The 12331-nt window shown below is 44.7% G+C and overlaps 1 protein-coding gene across 1 annotated transcript in view; it reads right to left on the reverse strand.

Annotated features, from left to right (window-relative positions):
- The window catches only part of PHF12 (PHD finger protein 12), a 32342-nt gene that overhangs the window by 14900 nt on the left and 5111 nt on the right, over nucleotides 1-12331 (reverse strand). Inside the window, exons 3-4 of the mRNA XM_027726757.2 lie at nucleotides 2404-2476; nucleotides 452-839 (exon numbers count right to left, since the gene is read on the reverse strand). Of these exons, the coding sequence (XP_027582558.1) occupies nucleotides 452-839; nucleotides 2404-2476 (461 nt within the window). The remainder of the gene's footprint in view (nucleotides 1-451; nucleotides 840-2403; nucleotides 2477-12331) is intronic.

Raw genomic sequence — 12331 nt, forward strand, 5'->3', positions numbered from 1 at the left:
TGCCTAAGGAACCTTTATCAACCACTAAACCTAGCCTTAAGTGACAGAGACAGTCTTTAAAGACAGGTATATTTTAACGTAATCATTTCAGTGACATCCTATATACTCAGTCACTACTTTGCTACTATATTATTGCATCACAAATCAAGTATTTTGGCAACTGGATTTTTTTTTTTCAGATTGATGACCTAGACCAAGGTGACAACAAGAAGCATCTATCACAAGTGCTGATGGATGGTGTGTAGTAGCAGTGTCCCCACAACTCACATCTGAAGGGCACCTGCTGTTGGACAGATGCAGGAGAGCCAGGGGTAATTCTGTACCCTCTGCTTTAACCAGCGAGCATCTTCTGGAGCCACAGCTACCATGGGACCAAGAGGGAAATGAGACTAGATGGCAGCAGGACACAACTGCAGACATCTTCACCAACACTAGACAAGCCACCGCTCACCTGGAAGTGCTGTGGTGCAGGTCAGTTCATTCGGCAACTGGAACTGCGTTGGGTTCCTTTCCATGGCAGCAGCAATAAGAAGCTCAAAGGGTCGCTTCAGCTGGGGCTGCCCACAGTCCATTTCTGCAATGGCAGAGTCATCATCCACGTCAATTATGTCCTCATCGACATCATTCTGTTCTGAGTTGGGGGTCTCGGTGCTGGCATTGGATGTGGGAGTGCCAGGCCGGCTTGCTCTCCTTTCCAAGATCCTGGCATGCGCATTAGCCCTGATGCTGCTGCTAGACCTGTCCAACAGGTCTGCGTCACTGGTGGGGGAGGTGGTCCTTTTCCCAGATTTGTCCACCAATCCATTTACCTGCCCCAGCTCTTTCTTCTGTTCTCGCTTCTGCACGACATGAATAGGCAGGCTTATCATGGAGGCCACAAACAAAGCACATCAACCTTGACAAATACGTGATTGAAGACAAACAGCATCTGAAAATGCTCGAGCCACTCACTACAACTGAAGTCATTCAAGCCTTGACCTAGCAAGAACAGTTTGATTGCAGCTAAGGCACAGGTGACAGAACAGCTGAAGAGAACCAAGCATGGGGAAGAACGTTAGCATGGGATAGCCATGTTGAGTCCAGATCAGGACAACACTTCACAGCATCTAGTCCTGAATGCCTGATAAATCAGACAACTGTTTACTTTGCTACCAACACTGAGAAACTCCACAGCAGACTGTTCATTGTTGATGCAGTCTATTAACCCTGGCACCGCATCCAAACCCATTATGGACCGAGAGGGTCAGCTTGAGAATACAAGCACAATATACAAACAACATTCTGCTATCTCCTGACGACAGGAATCTTGAACAAGGTGGGCAGGGAGAGCTGCAGCAGAGGAAAACTATACATTGCCATCGCCATGAGATCCATTTTGCAACAGGAGGGGAAGCTGCATGGCCCAGGATGGGCAACTGTGCACTGCTCCAGTGCCTGACAGCATCACCCATGTGGAGGAACCAATCTACTCCATCACTAACACAGTCTGCAAAAGGAGCAAAGTGTTGTCAGGCAATTTTTAATACAGAAAAGTTCGGGATTTTTTTCTTTTACCTCTCTTTTTTTATTTTATTATTTGTTTTTTGATTTGTGACCTTCATTTTTACTGCTGGCAGATGGCTGAACAGTACCCTGGAAACATAACAAGGCAATCGCTTCAGGAACAAAAGGCTGAGCACACAGTTTTCTTCCAATCTCTTTTGGGTGTCACTTCAAGGGAACAACAGTTGCTAGAGAGCTTGGTGCAGTTTCTAAACCCTCTGCTATGCAGCCTTACGTGGTCACAGCAATGAGATGTTTACATTGTACAAGACAGCTTCCTGGAGAAAGAGCATCAAGGCAAAAAAAAAGACAAGCCACAATCTTGCCCAATCATCTACTCCCCATCCTGTTCAACAGCCCAGGAAATCATAACTCACTGTGATTTCACCCTCTGCTGATGTGCGACTTCTGTGAAGTCACATTTCTAAAAGACACACATTAACCAGAATCACAGCCCTGATGCCAAAGCTGCATTAACATGATTCTTGGTCTGCCTGTAGACAGCTCACCTCCTCGAGCAGGGGAGCCATTCTGATTTCCTTTGCACCTCAGCTCTCCCTCCTTTCCAGAAATGGGGGGAAGGAAAACAGTTTAAAAGGCACAGCTTGGCAAGAATGTATCAGGCACTTCGGTTTTAGCTCCTAGTAGCAAGGTAAAAAAATATCACAAGGGTCTCTCATCAAGACCCCTTAGTTTTCTTTGAGCCTGTTCCTAACAAAGCCCTTTACATCTGCAAGCACAAAGAGCAACTCTGGCAGTGTATGTACACATTGAGGGGAGAGGCAGGTATGAACCAGAGGATTCAGGTTTCAAATGGACAGTCAGAAAGGCAGGGATCACGTCTGTCAGGAGAGGCTTTACCTTGCGGCGCACGGTGCAGCGGTGGCACATCCACTCCCCCGGCGGCAGCATTTCCTCGCTGAGTGGAGGGTTGCTACAAGAGAAGCACAAAGCAAGGCTTTACTGTTATTTACTGTTATTTCTGGAACTCTTCTCACGTACACACAGCCCCAGTCAGGGCAGCTCTGCAGGTTCCGCTCCCAGGCACTTCCTTTTATTTATGGTGAAGCTCCCTGGATTTGCTCGCCCATACATCCACTTAGCCAGACGCCTCCAAGAAGCCATTCTTCCATGACACCCATTTCAGCTCCACGGTTTCAGAACACTCTTAGAATTGAACAGCAAAGATAAATGGAAGATTCACTAGTGTTCAACACACATACCTCCCCCCACAACACCACGCATCCTTAAATAACTTGATTACTCCATGTAAGACTGCACAGATTCCTGTGCAGGAAGCATAGTCATAAATCCAGGCATTTCCATCCCTTGGATTTGCAGTGAGTCCAACTGAACAAGCTGCCATGAAGTCTGCCCACTGATTCCGATGCACTCCATCCCTGGGCACACTCAGTTAATGGTGGAAACCACTTGCTATCTTAAGACAACCCAAATAGTCTTAAAAGTGTCACCATATACAGCCTGCCTTGGCTACGAAGCACAGGATACATCCTACTCATATGGATCTGCACTTACTATAAAAGCTGTATCACAGTGAAGTGACATTCTCTTTTTGATGCTAGAAATAAACCAAAGCAAATTAGGCGAAGGAGTAAGGAGGACTATTTTGAGAAACATTTTTCCTCAGTAAAAGGCAGAGCAGCATATGTTAGACGATACACTTTCCTTACAGATCCTACTACTAACTCAAGTACTTTCCAACACCTCTATCATTAAGATTTGTTATTTGAACAAACTGCTGACTGTGGCAGGGAAAGTGTACCTGCTGGCAGAAAAACAGTCAGTTACCACGCATTGTGGCTTAAGATAATACTTTTAAAAGTTTTGCCTTCTTTTGCTAGAGGTAGCTGCATAGCAAGTCTGCTCTCTTGTGCTGAACACTCAGATAGATGCACTACTGCAAGATCTGGAAGCTCCATTTCCCACTGACTGGGAAATGGGTTACAAGGGATCCACTGGGACTGACAGGGTCACAAGGGGATCGAGCAGTAGTGCAGCCACACCAGCAAGGGGCTTACAAGATTGGCCCAAGGAGCCACACTGGACAGCCAGACTGTAGTTCAGGAGTTTATTGCACCTACAGACAGGTATCAAACCAAATCTGAGTTCAGCCTTCCCAAGTCTCCATCCCCGACAAACCAGAGAGGATAAGATGTGTATTTGTCGGCCAGGAAGAGCTGTGCTTTGCAGCAAAGGGAGAGACTGTCTTCCTCGAGAATCTTGCTCCTAGCACAGGGAAATGGCACAGGATCCCAGTCCAGGCTCCCAAGCCCGAACTGTAAAAACAAACACGCTTCCTTTGTTTAAACAGAGTCCCGGCGAGCCTTGCCCCGAGCTCGCCAGCCTGCCAGCGACAGCCTCCGCAGGTACTGCAGCCATCCGGGGTCACGCTCGCTCTTGCAACACCGCGCCTGGAAGACTGAAGGAAGAACACTGCAAGAACCAAGCTGGTAATAACCTCAGCATTTCTGGTGTCAGGCTCCAGGGAATTCAGTAGAGCCAACACATCTGGCAGCCATTTTGAGGAGGAGTGCAGGGTTTCAGAGGCCTCCGTGTTCCAGGCGCTCCAGAAGCGCAGTGCTCTGCATATATGCACTAACATACCTGCAGCTTATGTTTCTCATTTCCTGGAGGACTTGGATGAACAAGGGATCAGGCTCTAGATGAGAGCACCAAAGCCTGCACTACTGGCTGCTTCACACAGAGCCTCAAATGCTTGGCTGAAGCTGTAACTCCCCCCTGCCCCAAACTAATCTTTTGCTGACAGAAGCAGGGAAGGGGGGTAGAAGGAGGAGAGTAACAAATGATCCCCGTGTGCTTGCTGCAGCATAAATCCATGCTGAGTCCTAAGGTGGATCCTGCAATAGCTCAGGTTTTACTCCTGCTAGAAATCGAGCTCTTAGATCTGCAGCTAGAGCCAAGTACGGATTCATCTGGCCCATTCCCCTCTCCCCTCCCAGCACCCGAGGGGAAGAAAAACCACAGACTTTGATTCGTTCCTAGCGAATTTTTACCCTCTGAAGCTCCTGACGAGCGTGCCTGAACTGCTGGGAACACGTCTGCCCCATCCCGCCGTGTGCGGCGTGCCAGGGATCCACGCGCTGCCAGATGCCTCCGGTTATTTGTTTTAACTGTTACCTCAATCTTACGCATTTTACAATGAAACAATTAATACCACGGTGAACCTTGAGAGATGCCTGGAAGAGTCAGAACAGGTTTCTTCTCAAATGTGGATGTTATTGTCCCATTTGTTGTGTTTGAACTATCTGTTCCACAACCATGAAATCCTACGTACGCGGTACTATTAAAGAAGCATTTTAATGAACGCTGCTACCCAAAGGCCTGTGGAAGGAGGGGAAAGATTTGTTTCAGACCAGCAGCAAGGTTTTAGAGCTCAGACAAGCCTCCTGAGGCTTTCTGCTCGCTGTCAGGGCCTAGCTGCTATGGCAAGTGTATTAAAAGACTGATTCTGCCTCTCCTGGTTAATGAACTGTTCATCAAGGCAGCTCGCCTTGCTAACAAAGACTGATGAAGGCTGCTCCTGCACTGCTGGCCTCGCAGCAAGCACAGAGCATTGCCTGGGTCTCAGCAGAAAGCCAGGGAAGCGCTAAAGAATGCTGTTTTAATTGACTAGGTATGACCACATTCTTCAACCTTTTACTGTAAGCATAAAAGAAACTGAGTTTTAAATCTGAAAAAGATACTTGATCTTCATAAGCAAGGTAAGAATTAGCACTTTGGCAGGAGCACCATGGCCCTTTTCTCTCTATCTTTCATAGGTTCATTAGCATGCACAGCTCCAGCCATCAGTGTTTGCTGCCAACAGGACCTGGAATTGTACAGCACCAACTTTATCTTCATCTCCTTTCAACTACACACCAGTCAGTTGTGCTTTTCAGTACAATTTCGCTAAACCTTCATTTCAGAAAGTTCCCCCTTCTGTCATCACAGGCAATACTGGTGCCCAGGGCTGTTTTATCTGAAAGGTTTGATGTGACCCAAATCAAATCTGCTCAGCAGAACATGTTTCTGGATTTAAGACAAAGACAGCCCTGAAAAACACACGCTGACTTAAAAACACCTGGAAGATCAACTCATACAAAGCCTCTGAAAACTAAAGGAGATGTTTATCACTGCCTAGCCAAAACCACTACAATGACACGGAGTCACTTGCCATAATACCAGTCTCATGGCTTTTTCTAAATAAGTTTAGTATCTTCTGAAATTCATATCAGATGGGTTGTCAAGCATTGCTCTGCCATCGTCAGGACGCTATGCAAATCCTCCCTTAAATAAAATTTAAATGCCTATGATGAAATAAAAAAATCTTCAAGAGTATATTAGGAGTTTTTATCAAGCAAATGATAGCATGAAGCCACTTAGCTTTTCAATTTCACACTCTGGAGCTCTCATACATCAGATGCCTGTTGTTAGTCTAAATCCCATAATTACTCCTCACTTTGCTGACCTCAATAAATAGGTAAACAAATGCTCCAAGGAATGGCACCTTCTCCAATACAAACTGGGCCGCAGCTCTCAAAGGAACCAGTTATAAGCAGACCTGAGGTTATTTACACACAGCATTCCAGGCCATCTTGCGTCAAAGGCACGCTGACACTACGGAAAGCACGCTCTGGACCCACCAGGATACAGCCAGCTACCAGCTGGGATAAATGGTGGCAAGAAAACAAACCAGTGTCTGGTGAAGCTTTCTTCAATAACTTCTCTTTCATGTCAGTTGTTTTCAACAATCGGACTTAAATATTTTTTTCTGTGTGTGGGGAAAATAGTGACCCTATGAAAATATGCAGGCAAACACATTTTTCCTTCTCAGAAAACTTTTCATTAACTTACCAAGACTCAATGACAGGCTGATAATGAAGGATGCTGGTTATGTTTGCCAGTTAAAGGAAGAAGGCTTTCAGCTCTTCTATCGGACTCCTATTTATCCCTATGATGGATAGAGCTACAGCTGTTCTACCAGCTTCATAAAGAACAAGGCTCCCTGGCTTCCTACAGCAGGGCCTCAATGGCAGCTAAAACAAACCAGGAAACCAACCTCGCTGTCAGTGCATTACAAGAGCCCCATTGAGAAACAGGGAAAGTTGCATCATTTACAAATTCAGCTCTTTGGAACATTTCTACTGCGCCCAAGTTACACGTTTCTGCTCACAGCTGCTCCAAAACCCGGCTGGAGGAGGACACCTGGAACCCAGCACCACGAGCCTCCAACTTATACAGAACAAAACCACACCAAACAAGCCAACAGCTGCAGCTCCCCTTGAGTTCCTCCCCACTGCAACTCCCTCACCTTCCTCCTGTACTCTTCGATCAATGCAGAGCTTACTCTTTTCTGAAGACAAAAGTCAGACTTCAATTACCTCAAACATGGTTAATAGGAACACTGTCAGATCTCTCCTCTCTTCCACTAGTGTCAGGATTATTCCTTAGTGCAAATTATTCAGCGAAGTCTCCAAGTTCTGCTCGTTAACATAGATAAACTATGACACTCAGCTGTACAAGGAACAATCTTCCTGAAGAAGCCAAAGATTTCTCAAGCAACAATAATGAGACCAAACTTCAGATAAACCTGGCATAATTTTGGTCTTTACAGACCTCTAAGCATGACCCGATCACATTAAAAGTAACAGAGTTTCAGGAACTTTCTGGTCTCAATTAGGCTCACACATTTTCTAAGTTATACCTATTTGAAGCCAGCAGTGCAATTCACATTAAACACAGAGCATCAGCCACTATACTTCTACCTGTGGTGCAACAAGTCCTGAAGGAACCAGTGAAAAAAGCTTGACAGCAGCCAGCACAACTTTGTTTACACTGAAGTGAACTTGAGCATGCATATAAAAAGTTCTAAATTAGTAACATCCAGCAAGGAGACCTGGACACCACCAAACAGGTCGGAACATGATTATTTTGGCTGCCACTATGCAAGGAAGGGAACAGAAATGACTGTTTCACAGGTCACCAACTATCCCATCATCTGGAACATTGCATCTGCTTAGCATGCATCTTTCCAACAGCATGGCCAGAGCTGGAAATAAGGGTTCAGCAACAGACAGAGAACAGAAGCAGGATTAAAACACCATTATATGGGCAGACAGAGAGAAACAAGATGCATGCAAGGAAAAAATAAAGGTACACTAACATAATCCATCTACATGATGCTAAAAGAGTGGAGGAAGACTCGAGCTCTTAAAAGTTTAAGAAACAGCATTGCTGGCTATTCCAGACACCAAAATTTCATTCACTGTTTGCTTATTTATGCCTTCCATACCAGCCAGTGTTCAACACTGCAAGGGCTTGGCCAGCAGTTCCAGCCCCTGGCAGCAGTACTACCATGCTCCTAAGAACCAGGTACCATTTCACAAGCATGTCATGAATTTTGGGAGTATTCTGTAAATTTCGAAGCCAGTGGACTTATTTACTTGTATCCTTCATCAAATCCCTCCTGCTACTCTCATCCTGGGAAGAGAAAGTACAACCTCACGGAAGCAGGTGTTATCTACCTTACCTCAGCTCCCTTCCTACCTTCACTGGGGTCCCGCCTCCTCCCTGTGCCCTCATGCGCAGACAATCCTGAGGTTCATGGGGAATCAGAAAAGTTTCCTCCAAAGGCATGAAGTAGAACTTTTTTGCCTCCAACCTGACAAGCAGGAGAGTCCAATAAACTGGATAAGCTGCATGTAAACATGTGATCACCTGATGTAATTAGTTACTTCTATTTATAGAAAGAACCTGACCATTCCCTAGACAACCCGTTAGTTATTACCCTCACTAACAGCTGACAAAAAATTAAAGGAAATATTGTTTTTTAAGGTATTAAATTTCCACATATATATAAAAACAAATACACATATAAAAAAATAAATATTCGTTAAAAAAGTGTATAATACCACCTGTACTGCAGTGAAGGGATTTTGATTATTATTTTTTAATTAGTTTGATATTTGAGACATATCTGCTTGGGGAACCATCCAGCTTTGTATCTATAAGCAGAAATCATGGAAGTCTATAGGAAGAATTGTTGACTTCGAAAAATGTGGGTCAGACACAGAAATTCAGACATTCTGCACATTCTGACTCCTGTTTCTTTCCGAGGCATCACTCATGCCTGTGCTGCAGACAATAGTAACAATAGCCTGAATTCAATGTCCAGGTTCATTATTAAGTGTTCAGATCTTTACAGCACCATCTTCTTAACAGATTAGAAGTCATCTTCTCAAAGCAGGATGACACATAGGGCAGCATCAGGGAAAAGAAAGAAGGCTGAGGAACAACACAGCCCTGTTGAGAATCACTTCATCCAATTTTGTCTTTAAAGAACAGTAAATGAAGAGACATCTCTGGTGGGAAAAAAATAATCAAAACACGGGTCTGAGAGGTTTCTGAGAAGTGAACACATTCAGCCCCAGCCATGCTGAATGTGTTCAAAGGAGACAGGGGTGAAAGGACAGAAGCAATAAGGTGGAAAAAAGGAAAGCAGCACATTAGAAGAGGATGAAGGACAGACCCATAAAAGCAAAAGCATGAATTTGTCTTCACACAGGCACAAGTGAAGTGTAATTCTGACATCTACATGTGGACTAGGCTTTCCCAAGAACACTGGGGAAGAGAGAAAAAAGAGCAGAGACAGAAATATCCACCAAAAAAAAAAAGCCTTAGAGCAGGGTATACATTCTTTTCTGCCTTTTCCAGATCACCTTCATATCTTGCTTCTGTTGCTATTCTAGACGGAGATCACTGGGAAGTTCACATGATGCCGTGCCCAAAGTCAGAGGCTATACAGGCAGGTGTTTCACACCAATCACTAGCGCTTGCCAGAAATTCAGCATGGGGTTTTCAGCTTGCTAAATTGTATCCTCAGGCCACTGCTTTCTGCAGGGTTCAAAGTCGGTAATCTCCAGCTCCATCTAGTTTGCTTCAAGTGACTCGTGCAGAGCACACGTCAGCAGAAATGGGTTAGAGTTGGGTTCAGGCGCTCGATTCCCCCCAGCTGGCCGAGATGCTCTTTGCCTTTTGTGCTCAAGATCTGATACATCAACAGGAACAATGATTTATACACATTTTTTTTCCTTCATTTTTGGCTCTAGCATTTACTCCATACCCTAAAAAGGTATGTGAGTGCATTACAACCGGTATCTGTCAACCCCTTTATTAAAGGGAAGCTACAACACTATTTTTACTCAGCTTACAGAGTTACTGGATACTGCAGCATTCCTTTGAGGAAGCTGGGCAGACATCTAGCAAGCAATGGAGTTGGACACAGCATAGATCGATTACTATAAGAAGGAAAAGCCAACTCTGACAATCTGTGTCACAAAAATCACAAGTTTAGCCAGTAACCTGACGTGGCAAGACATTTTTGCCTACACTCGCTTGTAACAAAGCCATGTTATATCCCACATACATTTGCATTTTCACAAGTCCAAGCTTACTTCCTGACTGGTTTAAAAAAAAAAACACCAAAATGGGTACATCCTTCTCACATGATTTATATTCCAACAGACAGCACTCCCTAAATAATCAGACTGTCACACTTGCTTTTAGGGAGATGCACCTCTTTCCTACTCTGGAAGTAAATGTTCCCTTTCTTCACAGTAGATTCCTGCTATTTGCTACTGACTCAAGTATTAAGGGCTCCAGAGCACAGGAAAAACTCGAGAACCTGACACATATCAGTGAGTCAGTCTAGCAACAAAAACACTTTAACATCCACTGGTGTGGGTCAATAAACGGAAGCACTGATGTTGGTGTTGAAAAACTATTTCAGCATCAACACTACAACGAAATCTCGAATTGACTCAGTCTGTCCTACATAAAGACACGCAGGAGCCCTGCCCTCCTGCAGGTGCTCCCCACACCACAACAACAGCACCTACAACCCAAAAAGGTCTGTTTTAGGGGGGAAATGCATGTTTAGGCCCAATCCTTGCTACAAATACGCAGTTCTGTCACTGACAACTGTACAGGGGCACTCCCCACCCGGGATGTCCTTCACACCCGCGGTAAGAGAAGTACAGCCGGATGTCAGGTGCGCCAATCATCTCTGCTTCCCTTTTACTACCCCACCTAAAACAACACTGAGAAATGGAGAAAGAGGGAATAATTATGAGCATTATACGATCTCGTGTAATAAACACAGGAGTCCTCCCATTCCCAACTATCAGATCCGCTGGCGGCTGTACAATCTTAACAACACTGAGCTTGTATGTGATAAAAAGACAGAAGGCGAGCTAAAAGAAGGTGAATATATTTACAAGATAATTCCAAGATCTCCATAACAAACAGTCATTAGCAGATTAGTATTATGAATCTAATCCAATTAAGAATTTCCTTTGCAAATGCCTGGAGGAGCTGGAATTCCTCTGGGAAGACCTTTCCGTGTTGTGAAAGGCTCCCATGAGTCATGCCTGCAGGCTGACATACCAGGAAAGACCAGCTCTGGAGCAGCAGGAACAAAGCAGTGAACCCTACCTCAAGCAAGCTGCTGCATCCTCCTAATCCTGAGGAGTCAACTCAGACGCGGACCCCGTAGCAGCACAAAAAAAAAAAAAAAAAAGACTTTTCAGTTCCACAAGTCCTGGTCAACATAAAATTGGCACTTTCCCAAGCCAAGGGACAAAACAATGGAAAACTTTCCTTATTCAGTGTTGTACTGTGCCCTTTAAAACAGCTCCAGATCAATGCAGGTGTTTGACGTAACACCAGCCCAGGCAGCAGCCATGTCTGAAGGCAAAGCTTAAATGAAGCAGCTAAACATCATCCTCCTCAACTCTGAATCCTCGGCTTTAGAGTCCCAATGCATGGCTTCTACCACTCCACACTGATGTTGGGAGTGGCAGCAGGGATCCACGGCTCAGTCCGAACACCCAACTCCTGCCCACACTGCAAAGCAAGCAACGCAAGCAACATCCACACACACAGGTGAGAATGGTGGCTTGCAAATCCCCAAAATCACCAGTTCATCAAATTATTACCGTGAATGGTTTTCTGGTGCCCTCAGCTCAAGTCCATAAGATTTGGGCTGACCTTATCTGCCTTTGCATCAGGAGATTTAGGACAAAATAAGGAGAGTGAAAAATCTCATTGGCACGACTTTGCAGAGCAGAGCTGCCAAGACTGATCATGTTACCACATCTGCAGGCGCACGCGTAGTGACCCTCTGTGCAATCGCTTCCTTCTGCCTCAGGATCCTACTCTGGCCCCACTGCTACCAAAATATCAGACCAGAAATACATAAAAACAAAAAGTTGGTGGTTTTTTTTTTTTTTTTAAGCACATACTTAAACCAACATTGTTTTAACAAAGTATCGGTTAAGATAGATACATTTAAATGACTACTGGGAACAGAACAGCTTACTCTGACCTTCAAAATGCAATTATATAAACACTAAAGTAGGGTTTTGCCAGTCATTTACTGTAAAAAAACCCCAAACAAACAGAAAGCCTCATAATAAAAACTTTCTGCACTTAAACTACAAGCTTTTCTGAAGCTGTTACGTAATTTGATGTACTGAAAGCCCGCTCCTAGTCACCATTAAGCATGAAGTTCACCTCTCCAGCACCTTCACAAACATCCTGCTACTCCTTGAAGCAAGAGATGCTTCAGATCACTCTAAGATTCACCTGAACCCCCTGAGGCAGCCCAAGATGACCATTAAGAGAAGGATTAGCTGAGACAATAGACAAGCCATTGTTTTGCTCCCCTCACACAGAACAAATATTCATGTGAAAAACCAAAGCCAGACCA

This window comes from Pipra filicauda, unplaced genomic scaffold (genome assembly GCF_003945595.2).
Source record: "Pipra filicauda isolate LSUMZ 115617 unplaced genomic scaffold, ASM394559v2 scaffold71_size5581439_pilon, whole genome shotgun sequence".
Lineage (NCBI taxonomy): Eukaryota > Metazoa > Chordata > Aves > Passeriformes > Pipridae > Pipra > Pipra filicauda.